The 24,648-nt window shown below is 45.6% G+C and overlaps 1 protein-coding gene and 1 long non-coding RNA gene across 3 annotated transcripts; one reads left to right on the forward strand and one right to left on the reverse strand.

The window, feature by feature from the left end:
* Window positions 1-2,372: 2,372 nt before the first annotated feature.
* Window positions 2,373-13,794, reverse strand: LOC140271646 (uncharacterized). The gene is made up of 3 exons (XR_011907859.1): window positions 13,318-13,794; window positions 3,565-3,651; window positions 2,373-3,273 (listed from the first exon to the last, which is right to left on the reverse strand). It is a non-coding gene; the product is annotated as an uncharacterized lncRNA (long non-coding RNA).
* Window positions 13,795-13,895: 101 nt separating this feature from the next.
* LOC140271645 (polymeric immunoglobulin receptor-like) lies at window positions 13,896-24,303 on the forward strand. 2 transcript variants are annotated; one of them, XM_072366928.1, is made up of 8 exons: window positions 13,898-14,035; window positions 17,851-18,156; window positions 19,762-20,097; window positions 20,665-20,802; window positions 21,003-21,041; window positions 23,616-23,711; window positions 23,793-23,833; window positions 23,907-23,996. In XM_072366928.1, exons 1-7 carry the CDS (start codon window positions 13,954-13,956, stop codon window positions 23,810-23,812), a joined length of 1,017 nt encoding a protein of 338 aa, XP_072223029.1. In that variant the 5' UTR covers window positions 13,898-13,953; the 3' UTR covers window positions 23,813-23,833; window positions 23,907-23,996. The 2 variants fall into 2 exon arrangements, with proteins under 2 accessions (XP_072223028.1, XP_072223029.1); XM_072366927.1 differs by lacking the exon at window positions 23,793-23,833 and having other exon boundaries at window positions 13,896-14,035; window positions 23,907-24,303.
* The last annotated feature ends 345 nt before the right edge of the window (window positions 24,304-24,648 follow it).

Here is a 24,648-nt window from a genome sequence, read left to right on the forward strand (position 1 = left end):
TTGCCCTAAAAAACGGCTGATGTACCAGTTATCATCATGTGCCAGCAAATCCTCTCAGTCTCTGAACACACGCTCTCTTACAATTGCACCATTTACAAAGTCTTCCAACACCGCTAAAGCAGCCATTGTTTCTAATGGTATGCACTGCACCACTTTGCACATGCTTTTATATCCACTCGTGTAATTGCAGACACATGGATGTGTTAATTATTAATCAGTGTTAATTGTTAATGTGTCTCAGATGTGCACATCACTCAGTCTGAGGTCACGTTTATTTATTATAACAGTTTCCCAACATCACCTCTAAGTGTCGCCAAAGAATCATCAGCTGTAGAAAAGTGCGAACGCCAGCCCTGAAGTTGGCGTGAGGCACATTTCCACGGACATTTCGCTCTTCATACATCTGATCGTTAACGTGAAAAAGCGCAGATGTGCACGCACCCTTTGCACATGAGGCCCCTGGTCATGGTGCCGTCTGTAGCGCCTGTGAAAGAGTGCGATCTTACACCCTCACTGATAAGTGACCACTTTGCCTTACTTCTGATTCTTTTTTAAATGTTTTAATACCCATTATTCAATTAAAACTCCCGTTTACCATCTTGAGAAGGGCACTTTACGTCAAATCCAAAGCTTTTCCATTTCAGTTCCATATTGTAAGGCAACTTCCTCTAAATAACCGCTTGGTTCAAACTGGTAATATGATTAGGAATATCAGATTTGTTGTGTTTGAATCAGACTTTTGCTCCCTCTTCATGGTTGATGTCATTTATCTTTGTTTTACAGTTCTCTGCCAAATGTGAAGAATCTGTGTACGAGAATCACAACCCATCCAGCAGGGACCAGTAAACCTACTCAGCATAAAGCTCACAGCAGCTGTAGCAGTTGTAACACTGAGGCTGGTAATGTTTTCAGGCTGTGAGTCTACAGTATATGTTCATGCGCCAATCATGTGTCTGCGATGTTTCGTAAAAATCTTTTATGTCCAACAATGGAATCAAATAAAAGCAGTCCAGTTATGTCAGAAATTAATAAAAGCTTAGTACTGTGCAAAAATATTGAGCCATCGTTCATTTTCAACCTGCAATTATGTGGGAAGAATACCCAGCCCTGACGGGTTCTTATTTAGTCTTTATCATCATAATTTTCTAATTCTAAAGTGACATCAGTGCCTAAACCCAACCAGGAAGTGATACAGGTTATTGATAACTAGTTGTGTTTACACGTAATCAAGGCAACTCGCAGCATGGCGTCCAAAAGGGTGATGAAATGAATGGATTTTAGCCCTGGCTCAGAACTTCTTTTAGCCCAAACTAAGTAACCCTCAAACTCCGCCTATGAAGAGGCGGCAGTGTTTCAGTGAAGTGTTCAAGAAAGTGAAGAATTGCCAAGTGCGGATCGATTTAATTTTATTAATCGATTAATAGTATCAATACTCAGATTGGATGGATCAAAACTAGCTTGATGGGATTTATATTTCAAAGTTTCTCTCCTTCACGGAGAAGGGCCTGAGGGGGGGGGCAAAGGTTAAGAATGGGAGTGGTTTGTAGTTGCTTTTTCCCAAGTGACTGGATGCACTTTGCATTGTTAGGAATGATCTCACTTTAGGTCTCTGGGGTTCGGTCAATGCTAACAAGGAGCCTGAATTAGTGGGCATAGAAACAACTTCAGGCTGCTTTGACGTCTTTCTTCTTCTCTTTGTTATTTTCCAATTTTAACTGATTTAAACTATGTATCCTAAATGAATAAATCAAATAAAATTTATTATCCCTGCAGTGTGTAAGTCATTTTTAGTAACTGTTTTAGTGACTTTACCTGATCTTTTCTACAAGAGGACAAACTCCAACGTTATCCATCTCACATTTAGGGTAAAATCCAGGTTTTTAACCTGAATCACCACTGTTTGTAAGAATCTTCTGCCCTCTGTTCCTGTTACCTCCTCCCCCCAAAGTGAGGAGTTGTACAGCCTGAGGGACAAAGGAGTTCTTCAGTCTGTTATTCCTGCACTTGGACTCCCACTGAACAGGCTCCAGGGGTGTGCAGAGGGCGGCTCCATAATGTCCAACAGTTTGTGTTTGAGGGTTTGAGGTTTGAGGGTCCAGCTTCATGCCGATTCACAGATGTTAAAAGACCGCAGTCTCCTCAGGAAGTACATCCTGCCTTGAGTCTTCCCATACAGGTGGCTGGTGTGTGTTGCCCAGTCCAGTCTGTTGTTCAGCCACAGCCTCAACCTCAGCTCCCTCCAGTAGGACTGGTCTCGGCTTCGGTCCGGACCTCCCAAACTCTATGACCAGCTCCTTTGTCTTACCGGGGGCTCACACCAAAAGCGTTGTGAGCGGCCAGCTGCCATTCATTTTCAATGTAAGCTGGCGTTGTGAGCTTCGTGAGCTTCGTTAGCATCGTGAGCTGCAAAAGTTGAGAAAGGCTCAACTTTATGCAAATGAGCAGTGACACGACGCAACGACAGCCAATTAGGGCCGATCTGGATTCCGAAGGTGGAAAAAAGGCAAAAAAAAGCGGAAAAAGGCAGAGCGCAAACACAAAGAAACACAAAGAGCCCAGAGTACGATCCATGGTGAAAGAGGGAACCGATGTATGGATGGATTATTATATATATCTGCTAGTTGCTATACATATAAGCCCCGCCCCTTTGGCCACTTCCGGCGGCAGAAGAAGTAGAAGCGGCGGGTTGTGAGCGTCGTGAGATTTTGGTGTGAGCCCCCGGTTAGAGGTGTTGAGCTCTGGGTGGTTTGTGCAGCACCAAACAGCAAAGTCCCCCACCAGATAATCCTCTCTGTCGCCCCAACGCTGGCTGTGTCATCGGCGTACTTCTGTGACACAACTCTGAGTTGTAGCAGAAGTTCGTGGTGTACAGAGTGAAGAGGACCCAGCACTGTGCCCTGGGGGGCTCCAGTGCTGCTGACCACAGTGTCAGACGTGGTGTCCTTCAGCCTGACGTACTGTGGCCTGTCGGTGAGGTAGCTGGAGATCCAGGCCACCAGGTGGGGGTCCACTCCCATCCTGTTCAGTTAGCCTCGAAGCGTAGGGGGGTGAATGGTGTTAAAGGCACTGGAGAAGTCCAAGAAGTGAGTACTCGCTGTGCCTCTTCCCTTATTCAGATGGGAGTGTACCCGGTGTAGCAGGTAGAGGATGGACACCAACGCCTGGCTGGTAGGCGAACTGCAGGCAGTCCTTAGCATGTTGCACCTGGGGTCTGAGGAAGAGCCGCTACAACGTCTTCATCAGGTGTGAAGTGAGTGCCTGGGCTGGTTGGACCTTTTGAACAAGTCATTCAGTTCATTCGCCCTCTTCACGGCCTGATTTCATGTTGAGGAAAGTTTTTCTCTTTAACCCACGATCACTTTGCACTTTGTTGTGTTTTATTATTAGCTGTTTTATTATTAGCTGAACATACTGAGAAGCCACAGAACTATTTTCTACTTGTGAACCGAGTCAAAGTTAAAGAGGAAGAGGAAGAGAAGAAATCTGCAGCTTGGCTCTGAGGAAAAGCAACAAGTTTCCCAACTTTATATCTATCCCACAAACATTTAAATTAACATTACTTACCTTGAAACGAGTGATTATTTTTTCTCTCCTGCTGACCTTTACGAAGCCGAAGGAAAAGAGGAAGGAAATAGATCGTTGTCAATCACACTGTTGAAAGAGAAGTGAGAAGTCAGGAAGTTGTCCTGCAGTGTTTTTATTTCTCTTCACCATGAACGTCCACCTTGGTCTGTTCGTGTGCTTCATATCAGGTAAGAAGCCCTGATCTCACTGCCTGAGATGCTGCAGCTCACATGGCTTCATCCCATCTTCAGACTGATAAAAGTTCCCTGCATTTTGAGGTTAAACAGCTTAACCTGTTGCTATCTAAGAGGAAACGAATGATCATTTGGAACGTTTAACTTAAAGGAAATAACAAAGCATCTGCTTTAATGCTTCAGATTGTATTGTTTATAATATACGTGTTTTTTTACAGAGAAGGCAAACATGCAAAAGATGTTAAAGACCTCAGTCTTTCTGATCAATCTTAGTACTTAAACTCACAGCCTTGTGAAATCTGTGATTGTGTGAAATTCAACGAGAAACTCGAAGCTTCATCATCCAGATAAAATCAGCTTCTGCAAACAGTTTCATCCAGAACATTTTCACATTACTGTGTATTTCAGACCAGTGTTGTTCTTTTTGGGCTCGTTATTAACATGTTAATGCGAACTTGGTCTTTAAACTTGTGTTTAAACCCGACTGAATGCTACGTTTTAAACTCTTTCCGTGGACAACACCATCCAAGCTGTGCTTTGACACTAAAATCTTTTTAAAGTTTAAGTGTTTGGCGGGAGATTAGCAAAGTACAAAGACTTAATTTTGCATAAGAACAATAATAACAATTAGAATAACAGCTTTTGAGTGATTTGAAGCCCTGATCTGAACACTTGTTCCTCCTTTTCGCAGCGCTGTCAGGGTCTGTCGGTGCAGAACTGATCTCTATTACAGGAACCGAAGGCCGGAGCGTCACCGCACGATGTCACTTTACTTTTTTTGGAAAGAGGAAGTTCTTCTGCAAAGGAGGCTGTGAAGGGAAAGATGTTCTCGTTGAAACACTTGGTGACACAGCTCATAACGGTAGATACAGCCTTGAGTACCGAGGAGCATCGACATCTCCTGCTCTGTTTGTGACCATCAAGCAGCTCACCAGCGCTGATGCAGGACGGTACAAGTGTGGTCTGAGCGGCCTTTTTCCTTTGAGCCATGATATTCAACTCACAGTCAAAGCTGGTGAGTTTACCTGAACAGAAACGGCAGATTTATTCACTCACATAAGAAAATGAGCAGAAAATGATCAGGATTAGTTTGTTATTTTAACCAAATGTTCGATCCCTGCCTTTCTGTGTGGAGTTTGCATGTTCTCCCCGTGTATTTTTAGATTTACCCGTCTTCCCTGGTCTCTCTGGCGAGCTCAGTGAACTGAATTTAGAGCTGCAGGGTAAAGATGTCGTCAACACGATGAGTTGAGATGAGGTCGGCCCCCCTTTGCAGCTATAACAGCTTCAACTTTCCACAAGGTTCAGGAGTGTTTATGGGAGTTTTTGACCTCTGGAAGAATCCAGAGGCTCATTTGTGAGGTCAGACACTGATGTTGGACTGAAGCCTGGCTCTCAGTCTCTGCTCTAACTCATCCCAAAGGTGTTCTATCGGGCTGAGGTCAGGTTCTTCCACACCAAACTGGCTCATCCAGGTCTTTATGGACCTTGCTTTGTGCTCTGGTGCACAGCCATGTTGGAGCAGGAAGGGTCCATCCCCAAACTGTTTCCACAGAGTTGGGAGCATGAAATGGTCCAAAATCTCTTGGTATCTGAAGCATTCAGAGTTCCTTTCACTGGAACTAAGGGGCCAAGCCCAGCTCCTGAAGAACAGCCCCACACCATAATCCCCCCTCCACCAAACTTTACACTTGGCACAATGCAGTCAGATACGTACCGTTCCCCTGGCAACCGCCAAACCCAGACTCCTCCATCAGGTTGTTAGCTGGAGAAGCGTGATTGGTCCCTCCAGAGAACGCGTCTCCACTGCTGTAGTCCAGTGGCGGCAGCTTTACATCACTGCATCCGACGCTTTGCATTGCACCTGGTGATGCGTGGCTTGGATGCAGTTACCATGGAAACCCATTCCATGAAGCTCCCTCCGCTCTGTTCTTGAGCTGATCTGAAGGTCACATGAAGTTTGGAGTTCTGTAGCGACTGACTCTGCAGAAAGTTGGTGTCCTCTGCGTCATTTTACGTTCCCAATCACTTCCACTTTGTTATAACACCACCAACAGCTGACTGGCGAATATTTAGCAGCGAGGACGACTTGTTGCACAGGTGGCCTCCTATCAGGGTACCACGCCGGGACTCCCTGAGCTCCTGAGAGCGAGCCAGTCTTTCACAGATGTTTGTAGAAGCAGTCTGCATGCCGAGGTGCTTTAATTTATGCACCTGTGGCCGTGGAAGTGACTGGAACACCTGAATTTAATCATTTTGATGGGTGAGTGAATACTTGCATTTTAGAGTATTTCACAGGACGGGGGTACGTGTCATCGTCCATTTCTGGGAGGAGCTAAGGGGATATTGGCTCTTCTACATGCACTCAGATTCATCACATTCATTGTGGCCTCTTTCTTCACACATGAAGCCTTTAGAAGTTGTAAGTTTGTTGCTTCTTCTTACCGTTTCTCTGTCTGAAGAGTTTCACTGCTGCGTTTTCTGTTTTGTGCACAGCTCCAACAACCATCCCTCCGACTTCCACAGCTCCTGTAACTCTCCATGCAACGACCCCAGAGGATGGAGGTACAGAACAGTTCAGGTTCAAAGCTGCACAGCTCAGCCTGTGTCTCACCTACAGGCTTCTCTAAGATCCTTGTTGATTTCAGCTCGTTTCCTCTGCCTCTCGTCCAGATTACGTCTGGCCTGTGATTGTATGTGTGTCTGTGGTGATTTCACTTTCGGTGGCTGGTCTGCTGCTCCTCTTCAAAAAGAAACGGAGGAACTTTGATGGTGAGAATTTTTCAAACGATATGTTTGTGTCTGATTCTTAATCGGATAAAAACCAACACGATTTGCTCTGATTTCTTCCAGGTTTGAACAAAAGAGAAGATCTCGGCGACATGCAGGTGAATTTTTTATTGTCTTTTGATATTAACTTCTGCTCCTTTTTCTTCTTCTTTATGCTCAGAAACTAATTTTATCCAGACGATGTTTGTGAAAACATTCAAATCTTGTGAGACAGACAGTGGACGCTATGTCAGTTCAAAGATTTTATGCATCCTAAAATGATCTGATCATCAGACAGTGTGAGCAGCTCTATAAAAGCAGGAGTTCTGTCAGTTTAACACGATGCCAAGGAGGAAAGACATCAGCAATGATCTCAGAGAAGCAGCTGCTGCTGCCCATCAGTCTGGGAAGGGTTATAAGGCCATTTCCAGACTATCTGGAGTCCATCATTCTACAGAGAGAAAGATTATTCACAAGTGGAAAACATTCAGGACAGCTGTCAATCTTCCCAGGAGGGGACGTCCCAGCAAGTTCACCCCAAGGTGAAGAAGCCCAGAGCTACATCTCAGACTCTACAGGCCTCAGTTAGCATGCTAAAGGTCAAAGGTCACCCCAAGGTGAAGAAGCCCAGAGCTACATCTCAGACTCTACAGGCCTCAGTTAGCATGTTAAAGGTTAAAGGTCACCCCAAGGTGAAAAAGCCCAGAGCTACATCTCAGACTACAGGCCTCAGTTAGCATGCTAAAGGTTAAAGGTCACCCCAAGGTGAAAAAGCCCAGAGCTACATCTCAGACTCTACAGGCCTCAGTTAGCATGTTAAAGGTTAAAGGTCACCCCAAGGTGAAAAAGCCCAGAGCTACATCTCAGACTCCACAGGCCTCAGTTAGCATGCTAAAGGTTAAAGGTCACCCCAAGGTGAAGAAGCCCAGAGCTACATCTCAGACTCCACAGGCCTCAGTTAGCATGCTAAAGGTTAAAGGTCACCCCAAGGTGAAAAAGCCCAGAGCTACATCTCAGACTCCACAGGCCTCAGTTAGCATGCTAAAGGTTAAAGGTCACCCCAAGGTGAAAAAGCCCAGAGCTACATCTCAGACTCTACAGGCCTCAGTTAGCATGTTAAAGGTTAAAGGTCACCCCAAGGTGAAGAAGCCCAGAGCTACATCTCAGACTCCACAGGCCTCAGTTAGCATGCTAAAGGTTAAAGGTCACCCCAAGGTGAAAAAGCCCAGAGCTACATCTCAGACTCCACAGGCCTCAGTTAGCATGTTAAAGGTTAAAGGTCACCCCAAAGTGAAAAAGCCCAGAGCTACATCTCAGACTCTACAGGCCTCAGTTAGCATGTTAAAGGTTAAAGGTCACCCCAAAGTGAAAAAGCCCAGAGCTACATCTCAGACTCTACAGGCCTGTTAGCATGCTAAAGGTTAAAGGTCACCCCAAGGTGAAAAAGCCCAGAGCTACATCTCAGACTCTACAGGCCTCAGTTAGCATGTTAAAGGTTAAAGGTCATGACAGTACAGTTAGAAAAAGACTGAACAAGGATGGCTTGTTTGGAAGGGCTGCAGGAGAAAGCCTCTTCTCTCTAAAAAGAACATGGCAGTTCACTTAGTTTCTCACATACTGCCTCTGTGTGGTTGTTCAACTGAGGTTGGATTTACTTCATCTTAAGATCTGGTGAGATGTCCTGATAAATAAAACCTTAGAACTGAGGATGAGACGAGTTTCACTAACTTTCAGTATTAATCTGCAGTTTGAAATCAGAAAACAGTCTGGCTTAACCTCTCAAAAGCAGAATAAAACACATGTACTAATGAATGAATTTAAAAGTCTTATTTAAAGAGGACTTATTCGGCTGAAACGTGTCGTCTTTCTTTTCAGTATGAAAACGTCAGAGTCTCCGCAGGTGAAGAGTCCGTCTACCAGAGCCTGGATCCAGCAGCTCGGGACCAGGAGCAGATCTACTCCACGCTCACCAACAAACGCAGTGCATGAAGCTGCATCCCCTGTCAGATATATTTCCAGAACCATGCAATAAAAACCAGTCTGAGGTGGTGGTTTTCTGTCTTCACTTGGTTGGATCAGCAGCGCCTGGCTGCTGCTGACACTCCTGTGGAAGCAGTGAGGGGGTTCACTTACTTTTTCACACACTGCCTCTGTGTTTTGTCCCAGTTTTTGTTCCATAAATAAACTCAGTGTAATATTTCTCAGGCTGGATTTACCTCATTTCAACACCTGGTAACTGAAATTCCAACAAGGAGAAATCAAACGAAAGGTTAATAATTCATTCATTGTTTCACAAATAATCTCAATAAAGTTTGACAGTCTGATGCTGCATGTGGAAGCAGACACAAGTTCTACTTTCCCTGCTCCCAGGAGAGCGTTAAGCAGCAGGATGCCGCCGCTGAGGAAGATTACCGGACACCGAGAGATAGGGAGGATGTCTCCATCCAAGAACAGGAAGCCACTGCATTTCCTGACAAACTGAGGACACCTTACAGCTCGGCTGTTCAAAACTGGCTCCTCTTTGTACAGTGCTGAGATAACGGTTAGCAGGGTATTGTTTTTATTATTTTATTATGTATTTTTGGTCCCATATATAGTGTAGCACAGCATAAGCCTGTTTATCTAATTCATTTTCTTATAGGTCAGGCAAAAATGGCGATCTGGCTTATAAGAAAGAACAAAAAAGCCCTCTATAAGCCCCCCGATAGCAGCCAATAACAACAACACAGCAGCTATGAGCTAACAGCAGCTATGAGCTAACAGAGCTATGAGCTAACAGCAGCTATGAGCTAACAGAGCTATGAGCTAACAGCAGCTATGAGCTAACAGAGCTATGAGCTAACAGCAGCTATGAGCTAACAGCAGCTATGAGCTAACAGAGCTATGAGCTAACAGCAGCTATGAGCTAACAGAGCTATGAGCTAACAGCAGCTATGAGCTAACAGAGCTATGAGCTAACAGAGGCTATGAGCTAACAGCAGCTATGAGCTAACAGAGCTATGAGCTAACAGCAGCTATGAGCTAACAGAGCTATGAGCTAACAGCAGCTATGAGCTAACAGAGCTATGAGCTAACAGCAGCTATGAGACTCCTTCATGCATCGTGTGTCTTTTCAGGCAGGGACCGTAAAAGCTGCTTATTCTGTTTTAACTGAACTGTGACATCTCCTTCTTCTTCTGCAGTAAACAGTGCACTGCAGCACAGCTCATTCACTCCGGTAAGAACGTCCATCTTACTCAAAGTCGTCGTCCACAATGTCAAAATCTGATAAACATCCTGCCATGTTGCACAAAACTATCAGCAGCAAACTCTGTGTGAAGTTAGCCGACTGTCACAGAGCACGGAGTGAATAAGCTGTGCTGCAGGGGGGCGTGTGGATGAAGTGGTCCCAGTAGAGTGCCTGTGTAGAAATCCCTCCGTTAGCTCTCCTATAGCTGCAAGTAGCCACATAACAGCAGCTATGAGCTAACAGAGCTATGAGCTAACAGCAGCTATGAGCTAACAGAGCTATGAGCTAACAGAGCTATAGCACACTTCCATTTGTGTTGAATCCTGCTGAGAGAGACGTTCATGGCGTCCCAATGAAGTTTGAACATCTGCTGAGATGTCCACAGATTCTCTGGCAGGTCACAAACATCTTTGCCAAGACCAGTAACATTTCTCCTGAGATTATTAGTTGTTCTCCCAGTTTCCCCGCCTGGCGGCGACAGCCTCCGTGAATTATTTTTGACCCTCTGAGGCGGTGAGGTCAGTACTTTTCTGCTGAGTAAGTGAGGAGGAAACGGGAAGCATCTTTCCTAAAAGATTCATGTGATTTCCTCTTTCTTTAGAAGGAGATTCTTTTATAGTAACATTTACAATAACTCTCACATTACAGGGAAAAAGTTTCAGTTCTTCATTTTCTGGTGTTCCTCATTCTAGCTTTTCAGTAAAGAAGTCACACAGTGCAGCAAATTAAACTCTAATCCCAGCTTCGCTGATTAGTTTGAACCTTTATTTAAACCCACAGGAGCATGAAGGACCGACCGGCTTCACCGTGTCCTGCTCCGTGGTTTCTGTTGGTTTCAGTCTCTGCTCTGTGTTCCTGTTCTTTGAGCTTTACTCCCTGCATTCTGTGTTAGTGTCAATCCTCAGAGTTAGAGTCTCGTTTCTTGTCATCAGCCCGAGATGTCCTCAGGTGTCTCAGTCTCTCACCCGTCTCCTGGTTTCAGTCTCACCCGTCTCCTGGTTTCAGTCTCACCCGTCTCCTGGTTTCAGTCGCACTTGTCTCCTGGTCTCAGTCTCACCTGTCTCCCGGTCTCAGTCAGTCTCACTTGTCTCCTGGTCTCAGTCTCACCTGTCTCCTGGTCTCAGTCTCACCCGTCTCCTGGTTTCAGTCTCACCCGTCTCCTGGTTTCAGTCTCACCGGTCTCCTGGTTTCAGTCGCACTTGTCTCCTGGTCTCAGTCTCACCTGTCTCCTGGTTTCAGTCTCACCCGTCTCCTGGTCTCAGTCTCACCCGTCTCCTGGTCTCAGTCTCACCCGTCTCCTGGTTTCAGTCTCACCGGTCTCCTGGTCTCAGTCTCACCGGTCTCCTGGTCTCAGTCTCACCCGTCTCCTGGTCTCAGTCTCACCCGTCTCCTGGTTTCAGTCTCACCCGTCTCCTGGTCTCAGTCTCACCCGTCTCCTGGTCTCAGTCACACTTGTCTCCTGGTCTCAGTCACACCTGTCTCCTGGTCTCAGTCACACCTGTCTCCTGGTCTCAGTTACACCTGTCTCCTGGTCTCAGTCACACCTGTCTCCTGGTTTCAGTCTCACCTGTCTCCTGGTCTCAGTCTCACCTGTCTCCTGGTCTCAGTCTCACCTGTCTCCTGGTCTCAGTCTCACCTGTCTCCTGGTCTCAGTCACACCTGTCTCCTGGTCTCAGTCTCACCTGTCTCCTGGTCTCAGTCACACCTGTCTCCTGGTCTCAGTCTCACCTGTCTCCTGGTTTCAGTCTCACCTGTCTCCTGGTCTCAGTCTCACCCGTCTCCTGGTCTCAGTCTCACTTGTCTCCTGGTTTCAGTCGCACCTGTCTCCTGGTCTCAGTCGCACCTGTCTCCTGGTCTCAGTCGCACCTGTCTCCTGGTCTCAGTCTCACTTGTCTCCTGGTTTCAGTCGCACTTGTCTCCTGGTCTCAGTCGCACTTGTCTCCTGGTCTCAGTCGCACCTGTCTCCTGGTCTCAGTCGCACCTGTCTCCTGGTTTCAGTCTCACTTGTCTCCTGGTTTCAGTCGCACTTGTCTCCTGGTCTCAGTCGCACCTGTCTCCTGGTCTCAGTCTCACCTGTCTCCTGGTCTCAGTCTCACCTGTCTCCTGGTCTCAGTCTCACCTGTCTCCTGGTCTCAGTCTCACCTGTCTCCTGGTCTCAGTCACACCTGTCTCCTGGTCTCAGTCACACCTGTCTCCTGGTCTCAGTCTCACCTGTCTCCTGGTCTCAGTCACACCTGTCTCCTGGTCTCAGTCTCACCTGTCTCCTGGTTTCAGTCTCACCTGTCTCCTGGTCTCAGTCTCACCTGTCTCCTGGTCTCAGTCTCACCCGTCTCCTGGTCTCAGTCTCACCCGTCTCCTGGTCTCAGTCACACTTGTCTCCTGGTCTCAGTCTCACTTGTCTCCTGGTCTCAGTCTCACTTGTCTCCTAGTCTCAGTCGCACTTGTCTCCTGGTCTCAGTCGCACCTGTCTCCTGGTCTCAGTCTCACTTGTCTCCTGGTTTCAGTCGCACCTGTCTCCTGGTCTCAGTCGCACCTGTCTCCTGGTCTCAGTCGCACCTGTCTCCTGGTTTCAGTCTCACTTGTCTCCTGGTTTCAGTCGCACTTGTCTCCTGGTCTCAGTCGCACCTGTCTCCTGGTCTCAGTCGCACCTGTCTCCTGGTTTCAGTCGCACTTGTCTCCTGGTCTCAGTCGCACTTGTCTCCTGGTCTCAGTCTCACCCGTCTCCTGGTCTCAGTCACACTTGTCTCCTGGTCTCAGTCTCACTTGTCTCCTGGTCTCAGTCTCACTTGTCTCCTAGTCTCAGTCGCACTTGTCTCCTGGTCTCAGTCGCACCTGTCTCCTGGTCTCAGTCTCACTTGTCTCCTGGTTTCAGTCGCACCTGTCTCCTGGTCTCAGTCGCACCTGTCTCCTGGTCTCAGTCGCACCTGTCTCCTGGTTTCAGTCTCACTTGTCTCCTGGTTTCAGTCGCACTTGTCTCCTGGTCTCAGTCTCACCCGTCTCCTGGTCTCAGTCGCACTTGTCTCCTGGTCTCAGTCGCACTTGTCTCCTGGTCTCAGTCTCACTTGTCTCCTGGTTTCAGTCGCACCTGTCTCCTGGTCTCAGTCGCACCTGTCTCCTGGTTTCAGTCTCACTTGTCTCCTGGTTTCAGTCGCACTTGTCTCCTGGTCTCAGTCGCACTTGTCTCCTGGTCTCAGTCGCACTTGTCTCCTGGTCTCAGTCGCACTTGTCTCCTGGTCTCAGTCGCACTTGTCTCCTGGTCTCAGTCTCACCCGTCTCCTGGTTTCAGTCACACCTGTCTCCTGGTTTCAGTCACACCTGTCTCCTGGTTTCAGTCTCACTTGTCTCCTGGTCTCAGTCTCACCTGTCTCCTGGTCTCAGTCTCACCTGTCTCCTGGTCTCAGTCTCACCTGTCTCCTGGTCTCAGTCTCACCTGTCTCCTGGTTTCAGTCTCACTTGTCTCCTGGTCTCAGTCTCACCCGTCTCCTGGTCTCAGTCGCACTTGTCTCCTATAATTAACAAATATGTTAATTAACATGAATTAATTAAAAACCTTCAACTCACTGCTGCTGAAGCTGCTTCTACAAGCTGCCGGATCAGGGATTCACTCAGTTTTTCACTCACTGCTTCTGTTTCGTCTCAGTTTTTGTTCCATAAATGTAACACGTCATCATCACCCTGTCATGAGCATCAGTTACAGTCAGCCAAGTCCAGCCCACATGACATCAGTAAATATACCGAGCTGAGCCTTTGCACAATTGTCTGAAAGAGTCCTGCAGCTGAGTCACTCGTTGAGCCTTTTTCTGCAGACTCTCAGAGGCTGGAAGGGTTGTTCTGCAGGATGAACATCCACCAGCTTCTCTTTCAGGTGAGGAATGAGCACCTTGATATTCTTTTAACCCATCGAAATGTTGAATCTGCTTCTCTTTTTTCGTCTTTTGTCCTTTTTCTTCTTCTTTTCTTTTAAAAAAGAGGAACTTTCCCCACTGTAGATGTGTAGAAGAAGAACACAGGTTCTTGTGCTCTTACTTCAGGTTTTACTTTGGACAGAATGGCTCTGTTTGCAGTATTTTGGGGTAGCTGGTAATGTATGACAGGTGAGTAAACACTGTGTCGCTGTACTTTGGAGCTGTGGATTCTTCTTTCTGGCACCACTTTGGCTTTTGGGTCAAAATCAGACAAACACTGGACGGCAACAACATGGCCCGAGTTTGTCTGCTGGTTTTTCTTGCTGCTTCGCAGCTGGAGAGGTACGGACTGGCTGCTGAAGAGGAAAACGCAGGTAAATAACAGCAGAACAGAACAGATTGAGAAGGTTGGAGGCAGCCAAAGTGCAGAGCTGAAAAATATCGCAGGCTATTTTCTCTCTTCCTCTCCAGCTTTTAGATATCAAGTGATTCCACTGATGTTTTTGATAAAAGTCACTTAAATTAATCTGTTTTCTGCCTTTTTGTTCCGAACATGTTTCTTAAAAACATGGCTGGCTCCGTTTCTTCCAGCTCAACTACAGAAACATAATTAGTGACTGTTTTTTTCACCACATGTTTGTTTCTCTTTACCTCAAACTGAACTCAAACTGAACAGAAACTGAACAGAAACTGAACATAGACCACTGGTAACCCAGGATGTTTTCTTTTTGAAAGTAAAAACACATCATGTCACGCAGCTGTAGAGGAAAGCAGTGGCTGTTTGTAACACCTGCGGACCTCTGCAGTGCTTTCCATGTTTCCCTCTTCCACCACACCTGATTCAGCTCCTCATCGAGCTCTGCAGCCTGATGAGGAGCCTTTCATTTGAACTCCTCTCAAACCCCAGCTGGTCCAGGCGGATGGACACCCTTCTTGGTTCTGGTTCTGCCAGAGGTTTCTTCGTGGTTCTGGTTCTGCCAGAGGTTTCTTCGTGGTTCTGGTTCTGCCAGAGGTTTCTTCCTGAGTCTGGTTCTACCAGAGGTTTCTTCCTGAGTCTGGTTCTACCAGAGGTTTCTTCCTGAGTCTGGTTCTGCCAGAGGTTTCTTCCTGGTTCTGGTTCTGCCAGAGGTTTCTTCCTGAGTCTGGTTCTGCCAGAGGTTTCTTCCTGAGTCTGGTTCTGCCAGAGGTTTCTTCCTGGTTCTGGTTCTGCCAGAGGTTTCTTCCTGAGTCTGGTTCTGCCAGAGGTTTCTTCCTGAGTCTGGTTCTGCCAGAGGTTTCTTCCTGAGTCTGGTTCTGCCAGAGGTTTCTTCCTGGTTCTGGTTCTGCCAGAGGTTTCTTCCTGAGTCTGGTTCTGCCAGAGGTTTCTTCCTGGTTCTGGTTCTGCCAGAGGTTTCTTCCTGGTTCTGGTTCTGCCAGAGGTTTCTTCCTGAGTCTGGTTCTGCCAGAGGTTTCTTCCTGAGTCTGGTTCTGCCAGAGGTTTCTTCCTGGTTCTGGTTCTGCCAGAGGTTTCTTCCTGAGTCTGGTTCTGCCAGAGGTTTCTTCCTGAGTCTGGTTCTGCCAGAGGTTTCTTCCTGAGTCTGGTTCTGCCAGAGGTTTCTTCCTGAGTCTGGTTCTGCCAGAGGTTTCTTCCTGGTTCTGGTTCTGCCAGAGGTTTCTTCCTGAGTCTGGTTCTGCCAGAGGTTTCTTCCTGGTTCTGCCAGAGGTTTCTTCCTGGTTCTGGTTCTGCCAGAGGTTTCTTCCTGGTTCTGGTTCTGCCAGAGGTTTCTTCCTGAGTCTGGTTCTGCCAGAGGTTTCTTCCTGGTTCTGGTTCTGCCAGAGGTTTCTTCCTGGTTCTGCCAGAGGTTTCTTCCTGGTTCTGGTTCTGCCAGAGGTTTCTTCCTGGTTCTGGTTCTGCCAGAGGTTTCTTCCTGGTTCTGGTTCTGCCAGAGGTTTCTTCCTGTTAAAGGGAGTCGTTCCTTTCCACAGTCCCTCAGGCTCAGGACGGGAGATTGGACTGAAGACAAGTTTCGGTCCAATCTGTTGGTTTCCTTAGCTCGGATATTATTTTTGAATTGGCTCCATATGAATTAATTGGATTATGATTACAATGAATTGAATTCCAATTGGCTTGAATTGGACTTTATTACTTAAGTGCCTTGAGATGAAAATTGTTGTAATTTGGTGCTTTATAAATAAAACTGAATTGAAAATTTAAGCGAACACACAAAGATGGAACAGTTAAGAGGAAAGCCTGAAACGTGCAAAGATCAGAAGCTAAAAACCGTGAGAGGAGGTACCGACTGGGACTTTAAAGTTCCACTGATTACTGAAGCATCTCTGTTGGATCGTCAGAAAAGCTTCGTTAAACGCTTCGTGAAACGCTTCGTTAAACGCTTCGTGAAACGCTTCGTTAAAAGCTTTCGTGAAAAGCTTCGTTAAACGCTTCGTTAAAAGCTTCGTTAAACGCTTCGTAAAACGCTTCGTAAAACGCTTCATGAAAAGCTTCGTGAAAAGCTTCGTGAAACGCTTCGTGAAACGCTTCGTGAAAAGCTTCGTGAAAAGCTTCGTGAAAAGCTTCGTGAAAAGCTTCGTAAAACGCTTCGTTAAACGCTTCGTTAAAAGCTTCGTGAAAAGCTTCGTGAAAATCTTCGTTAAACGCTTCGTGAAAAGCTTCGTTAAAAGCTTCGTGAAAAGCTTCGTTAAAAGCTTCGTGAAAAGCTTCGTGAACAGCTTCGTAAAACGCTTCGTTAAAAGCTTCGTTAAACGCTTCGTGAAACGCTTCGTGAAACGCTTCGTAAAACGCTTCGTAAAACGCTTCGTTAAAAGCTTCGTAAAACGCTTCGTTAAAAGCTTCGTTAAAAGCTTCGTGAAAAGCTTCGTGAACAGCTTCGTAAAACGCTTCGTAAAACGCTTCGTTAAAAGCTTCGTTAAACGCTTCGTGAAACGCTTCGTGAAACGCTTCGTAAAACGCTTCGTAAAACGCTTCGTTAAAAGCTTCGTTAAACGCTTCGTAAAACGCTTCGTAAAACGCTTCATGAAAAGCTTCGTGAAAAGCTTCGTGAAACGCTTCGTGAAACGCTTCGTGAAAAGCTTCGTGAAAAGCTTCGTGAAAAGCTTCGTGAAAAGCTTCGTAAAACGCTTCGTTAAACGCTTCGTTAAAAGCTTCGTGAAAAGCTTCGTGAAAATCTTCGTTAAACGCTTCGTGAAAAGCTTCGTTAAAAGCTTCGTGAAAAGCTTCGTTAAAAGCTTCGTGAAAAGCTTCGTGAACAGCTTCGTAAAACGCTTCGTTAAAAGCTTCGTTAAACGCTTCGTGAAACGCTTCGTGAAACGCTTCGTAAAACGCTTCGTAAAACGCTTCGTTAAAAGCTTCGTAAAACGCTTCGTTAAACGCTTCGTTAAAAGCTTCGTTAAAAGCTTCGTTAAACGCTTCGTTAAACGCTTCGTTAAAAGCTTCGTTAAACGCTTCGATAAAAGCTTCGTGAAAAGCTTCGTGAAAAGCTTTGTGAAACGCTTTGCTCAGAACTGACTCGTATTTGCAGACTTACAGACTCTGCATGCACTTAAAAAATAAGATTTATACCTTCAGACTCTTTGGTTTGATTTGCACACATCCAGATCTTCAGGTCACCAAACATGTCTCCATCTCAGCTCGCAGGAGTCGCCCGTGAAGAAGAAATTTCCTCCCAGTGGAGCTGATCATTTCCTCCTCAAACGTAAGTTCAACCTGCTGATGCTGATGAGGCGGTGGTTAGCGCTGGGGGGGGATTTGCCTGTTCTGTGTCACTTCTTTCCGGGAACTTTGACTTCCTCCCGCCGTCCAGAAACCTGCATGTTAGTCTAACTCAGTAGAGCTTTTATCGCTCAAAGTTTCCCACGTGAGGCAGGCTTCAGAGGTGAAAACTGCCTGGTGAAGGAGTGGAAATGACCCTGAAATACAGGGCGTTCTTTCACAGTGGAACTGTGGGTAAATGGAAAGTAAAAGGCTGGCCATGGCAGTTCCTCATTGTGCTGCAAATGTGGGAAATTGTGGTTGAAATGACCCCACTGCACCATGAATTACAAACGCTGTTTACTGTTGGGTAAGAACAGGAGATTGAAAGGGCCGTCTGTGAGAATATGGCCCAAATATAGTTTTATATGCAGCACTGCCGCCTGCAAAGGATCAGACTGTTATTCCTTTATGGACCTATTTTGTCTTTAATCTCTTCAGGAGCTCTGAGCAGCAGCCAAACTTTTACCAAACTGGAAGGAGAAAGCATCTCTTTTGGCTGCGCTTTTAATCCACCTCAAGGAAGCAAATTCTTCATAAAGAAAGGGTTGGAGAGCGAAACCCTGCTCATCCAAACCAGTGACGACCCCACTCAGCGCGACAGATTCAGCATCGGTTTTGACGGAGACATCTTTTACGTGAGGATCGTCCGGCTGAAACAGTCCGACTCCGGTCACTTCAGGTGTGGCGTGGGCAACTCTTCTTCTCCGGATCTACAGCGAGATTTTGAACTCAGAGTAACAGACGGTGAGTTTCTATTCAGTTACCCTCCAATGATATGAACTGTAGGAATAATTCATGCCAGACTAAAGGTTGCAGCCATTTTGGAGGAAACCTTTCTGAGGCTAGGTATGGAACCACTTCTACTCTATTCCCAGGATGCACTGCAGTGGACAGAAATAAAACCTTTCAGGAGGCTTCTCTCAGGAAAGATAAAAGCAGAGATATATCTGCTTACTTTAAGAAGAATGAATGAATGAACGTGTGCTATAGCTCTGTTAGCTCATAGCTGCTGTTAGCTCATAGCTCTGTTAGCTCATAGCTGCTGTTAGCTCATAGCTCTGTTAGCTCATAGCTGCTGTTAGCTCATAGCTCTGTTAGCTCATAGCTGCTGTTATGTGGCTACTTGCAGCTATAGGAGAGCTAACGGAGGGATTTCTACACAGGCACTCTACTGGGACCACTTCATCCACACGCCCCCCTGCAGCACAGTTTATTCACTCCGTGCTCTGTGACAGTCGGCTAACTTCACACAGAGTTTGCTGCTGATAGTTTTGTGCAACATGGCAGGATATTTATCAGATTTTGACGACGTGAACGACAACTTTGAGTAAGATGGACGTTCTTACCGGAGTGAATAAACAATAAATAAATCCCTCCGTTAGCTCTCCTATAGCTGCAAGTAGCCACATAACAGCAGCTATGAGCTAACAGAGCTATAGCACACGTTCATTCATTCATTCTTCTTAAAGTATTGGTGAAATAAAGACAGATAATGCCTTATTTAGAGGCTGCATCCTCTAAGCCCCGTTCACTCCGTTATATGGATCTCCAGTTATCTAAATATCTTCCGAAGGACGCCGACTTTCACCAAACTGTTCTCAGTGAGCAGATGAACGTATTTCATGCCAGAAATAAGGTCTAAAAATACCGGAGTTCCCCTTTAAGGTTCACAATCTTTTATAGCGTTGCTTTAAGTCATTTTTGTGGGAGTTTATCCACTTTGTCGTTATTCTTTCTCACTGCATTATCGCTGTTATTTTAGTTTTTCTCCTTTAAGAGTCCTTTTACTCTGGTACACCTTTGGTTCATTTAGTCATTTCTCTGTGGATCTAATTTCTAGGATAAAGAGCATTTGTGCGTCATCCAGTGACAAGTCTTAAAATAGATTTAACACGACCAAGAGGCTTGAAAAGTAGCGTTTGAGCAACAGGAAGCACAGACATGAAAGAGAAAAGAGGAATCTGAGAAATCGCGAGTTGCTTTGGGGTTTAATCAGACTTCCTCTGTGTTGTCACTAACGTTTCCCAATGAGCTCCGTGAACAGTAAAGACACCAAAGAACCATTTACTGTAAATTCAGATTAGGTTCAAAACACACTTCAAAGGAAGAAAGAGATGCAATAAATGGGTTCATTTCAATTAGGTGTAGAAAAAATAAAGATTTATTTTCCCTTTTTTCTAACCGTTGAACAAAAACTGAGTCTGTGAGACAATCTTTCATTTGTTCCAACAAGGCCAGAGGATGTGCTGGAGGTCCGTAAACTGTTACCACGGTAACGCAGAGCAGCGAATAAGACTTTGAATTGACTGCAGAGTTTCTGATCTCCGCCGTTTGTCCTTTCCGAGGCAGAAATGTGTGACGGCGGCCCGGCTCCCGCCGCCCCGGCAGCCACGGTTTGCAGTGAAGCCGAAGGGGGAACGATGAGGGTGACCTGCTCGTTTTCTTCAGCCGATCTCTTCAACTTGTTCTTTTGTAAAGACGGATGCAAGAAACGGGAAGTTCTGGTGGAAGCCAGTGGATTCACAGCTCAGAGAGGCAGGTTCAGGATTGAGTATGAGAAAAAGGGAGTGTTTCACGTGACCATCTCCAACCTGACCACGTCTGACTCGGGCCTCTACAGTTGTGGAGTTGATGTCACTTCTGCACCAAACCCATGCAAAACAGTTGAGATCCGAGTCACAAGCGGTGAGTTTTCCATCTTTATTCGATGCAAACAGAAGCTTCCTGCATGCATTTCACGTTTTGGAATGTTTCGTTCATCTCAGACTGGATTTAATTATCTTTATCCCTGATCCTTCTACGCTCGCTTCACTGGTTAAATTAAGCTTCTACCGTTCTATGGCAGAAACTTTAAAGCTTTAAATCCCTCCAGTAAAGTTCTACAGAGTTCAGACCAGACTCTGTCTGGGTCTCTACAGAACTTTACACCCTCTCCTTTGTTTTCTTGGCAAACTTTGTCCCATACTGGTACTGGTGCTGGTTTCCTCTGAGGGTGCTTTTGGTTGAACAGTTGGGTTTGAAACTGGATTTTTGCTTCATTCTGCATTAAAAGCCTGATTGGTGGAGTTCTGCAGGTCTTTCTCCAGAGACCACTGGCTCGTTGTTGAGCCATCGGATCGGACCGGATCCACCTCTGTCATCTCAGAATGTTTTAAATGCTGTGGTGTTCTGACAGCTGGAAGCCCGGACAGCCCTCCGGTTGAAGCTTTTAGAAGTGACGGATGGACATAATTTACTTGTAACTGTTCACAGCTTCACAGATCGGCTCAGCCTCCAAAGCAGCAGCAAAGAGCTGCGTACTTTCCACCTCTGGACTTTCCACCTCTGGACTTTCCACCTCTGGACTTCCCACCGATGTCTCCCAAACCGTGGAGCTGTCTGAAGATAAAGGTACTCACAGCAACACAGCCAGCGTCATAGTTTGGAACAGCCAAGAGGATTAATTAAATCCCTTTCAATCAAATCCAAATGAAATCAAACAGTCAGTGTTCAGCAGTGGAGGTTTAGGCCGGTTTGCTCATGGGTCCTGTACAGTAAATGGAGTACATCTCTAAATAATTCTCATCTAATTGCATTTCTCATGTTCGCAGATGCTGAAGATAATGATGTTACGGAGACCGCGTCTAATGGTAACAACCCATAATAACCAGCTCTCACTCCCAACTTCTCTCACACCGATGGATGTGCTTTAAATCCCCAGCGTAACCCCGTCTCAGTATTGGATCTATCCTCCTTCTTTCCAGAGTTTGGGATGAGATTATGTGGCCCAAACATGCATTTCTGTTGCGTTTCAACACATTCTGACATCAAAACGTGTAACAAGACTGAAGGGCGGTGCATCCTCTGCCAAAAACCAATGCTTTACGTTGATAATCCTACAAAAAGTATTTATACAGAATATGTATAGAATATAAGTATTGCCAAGCTCAAAGGGTGAATCTCTGCAGAAGAGGTCAGTGTTTGATTGACCTGGTGAGTAATTATTCTTGGAATTTAAGAGGAAGACCAATAAATAAAGTCAGCTGAACAGTCTCTCCTGGCACGGTGTTTCCTGAAGTGGGAAGTGTCTTAGTTTCTGAGGCTTGGTGAGTAAAACCAGTGGTCACAATCCAGGGAAGAGCAGGGGACAAAATGACCAAACAGTTCAAAAAGCTGAGTTCAAACCGATGAAGTGGCTCAGACCGGGTGGGGGGGGGGGGGGTTTAAGCAGCTGAGACTGTCCCGGACTGGTGGTGAGGTGGGACCCAGATGCAGTTCTTTTAGACTCAAAAAGGTTTATTCACAAAACAGGAAGCAAGAACAAAAGGCCGGATCATCAAAAATACTTAACGTTAACCTATGGCGTAACCACGCATTCTTTGGGGGGGTCGTGTCCCCCCCAATGTTGAGAAAATACCAACCTGTCCCCCCCAATATACAGAAGAAAACATGTAAAATGCATGTTCTCCTTTTATGAACCCTGTCAAGGGATCGGTCTCTTGTTATGTCTTATTTATTTTCAGTTTATTTCCGTGTGTTACCGTGGTAACGGCTGTGCCGCGGTCGCCGTTGTTGATGCTAACAGCCAATGAGAGTGACCCACCGGGCGCTGCTCAACAGAGCAGATTGTACCAGAACAGGAAATCCAACACAGAATCAACAAAATAAACTTCCGCCCCCTTTCAAAATAAAACAACTTAAAACAAAAATAACATTAGACTATTAGACTTTTCATTGTTAATGCACATTTTGAGACATTGACACAATAGAAATGAACCTGGACTTAAAAGTCCTCAGCACCTTTTTTGTTAAAGGAAAAGTCTGTAATTTGTTACATCATTAGTTGTCCTTATTAAAATATTTCCATAAACATGCTTTGGGTATTTGGTCGTTTTCCATTGGAAGCTGTCCTATTTGCTACAGAACTACTGGAAGAGCATAACTGTAATTGGTAGGTGTGTTTAAGGTCAGTAAACAGTAAGCAACTAACCAAAACAAAGTGGGGGGGCAGTCACTGTCTCAGAGAAATTACACTATTCCTTTAGATGTGAACTTACATGGTCAATGTAGTCCTCTAAACTATGTTCTAAATGTCCAATTTTTCATATATAAATACAGAATTGTAGATAATGCACTTAACAATTTTTTTTTCTTGGACCCCCCCCAATGTCTAAACCATGACGTTAACTGAAAAAACAAGACAGGACGATGGCAATGAGGCAAAACCAGCCGTATCTTTCTGTGGCATGAAGGGATAGTGAGGATTCTGCAGTGACTGAAAGGAAACCAGGAGGCTGTGGAGGGAGTGATCAGGTGCAGCTGTGAGCAATGAAGCAGGTGATGTGAGTGAACCGAACGTGACAAGAACCTGAAAACCTAACAAAGAAACTGAAAACATAAATGTCAAATCATTCAAAACATGACCTGTGACAGAGACTCTCCAAGATAGGCAGCAAACTCAGGGAAAAGGGAAAGGAAGAAGTTCCAGAGGCTCACGGATACACAGCTGAGGCTTAAGTGGAGCTTCATTCAGGTGCTTGGACTGGTAGATGCATGCAGATACCTGGAAACCTTTCATACCTGGAAACAGGCAGCAAACTCAGGGAAAAGGGAGAGGAAACTAAAAGGAAGAAGTTCCAGAGGCTCACAGATACGAGGAGACTTCATTGAGGTGCTTGGACTGGCAGACGCATGCAGATAAGCTTCATCTGAAGCCGGTAAATGGATCCCAGTGGTTTAATTTATGGTTAAAGTAACCGACTTCTTTCCCCCACATAAAACTTCACGCCTTTCATACCTGGAAACAGGCAGCAGACGCAGGATTTCAGCAGCTGTTCCACCTGCTCTCTGCTTCAGTTCAGACACAGGCATGAACAGCCTCCTCACAACAGCAGAGATTTAGCCTTTTCCCCTTTTTAGATGTAGTTTCGTGTTATCCAAAGGCCCACCTTTGCTTTCAGGAGGTTAGGTTTGGGAACCTTCTGTTTTCCTTCTTCCTTTGGTGGCTCCCAGGGTCCATCCCAGAGAATAAGCCTCCCAAAAAGTATTTATCTCAGTTTCACTGCCTTTAACTGCTCTTTTAAATCACTAAGTGCCTTCATATGTATCCATATTACATCATTTATTTGCATGAATTTAGCCTGGTTTGGGACTTCATTGAACTCCTGTGATAGAACAAAGTGGACAGAGGTCCATTTATTTAACAGGCGTCTGCATCTGTGCAGGTTTCAGCGTCCTGCTGATCGTTTGTCTGGCCGTGTTCGCCGTGCTGTTGCTTACAGTCCTGCTCCTGCTCTACCTAAAGAAGAGGATAGAAAACAGTGAGTTTCTCTCCTTCTGTGCTAAACGATGCGTGGAATCGAGCTGTGAACGCTTCATGTTCCTCTTCCTCTGTTCTGCAGGATCAAACATCCCAAAATGATGCACACATCAGGACATGGAGGTGATACAACACTTCCTCTCATTATGTTACCTTTCAACATGAACTGTGACTCTTCATCTCTCTGTTGTTACAGTTTCCCTCATGTTGAAGCATCAGAATGGACAGAATTCATCCAGCAGTCCTGAAGGCATCAGCTGTGAACCCACAGCATCAGATAGTTGCTGCATTTGTGGTGGCAGGAGCTCAATCTGAGCATTTTGTACCTAAAGTCCACTGGTTCTGAATACAGGCTGAAAGCTAATTGTTTTGTACTTTGGTCATTAACATTATAATCTGATAACAACCCTCCACTCTTTGGCTCTGGAGTCTCTGAATCTTGTTGTTTATGGAATAAAGCTTTTATTTCTGCTAACAAACATCAATTTTCTACATTTCAGACCTGCAACTCGTCCCAAAACAGTTCATGCCCTTTAGAAATGGTGCACAAGTTCTATGTTTTTCTTATTTCTAACCAAATCCTCCAGGCTGTAGCTCTTAGCTTCATCCACCAGAGGGCAGCACAGCTCAGCACGGAGCTGAGCCCTGAGGCAGACGTCAGTGTTTGAGGTTGACTGGTGCAAAGACATATTTACTCCTCATATATACGCCTCACTGAGCAGGTTAGTCTGCAATATGTCAGCGTGTCCGCCATATTGGATGTGGCAGATCTGCCCCATAAACTAACAACTGCAGCACAGTTTATTTTTCTTGTGTTTTCTAACTTATTAAAGGGGAACTCCTGTATTTTTAAACCTTATTTCTGGCATGAAATACGTTCATCTACTCACAGAGAACAGTTTGGTGAAAGTCGGCGTCCTTCAGAAGATATTTAGATA

This window comes from Leuresthes tenuis, unplaced genomic scaffold, assembly GCF_036924035.1.
Source record: "Leuresthes tenuis unplaced genomic scaffold, fLeuTen1.0.hap1 SCAF_16, whole genome shotgun sequence".
Lineage (NCBI taxonomy): Eukaryota > Metazoa > Chordata > Actinopteri > Atheriniformes > Atherinopsidae > Leuresthes > Leuresthes tenuis.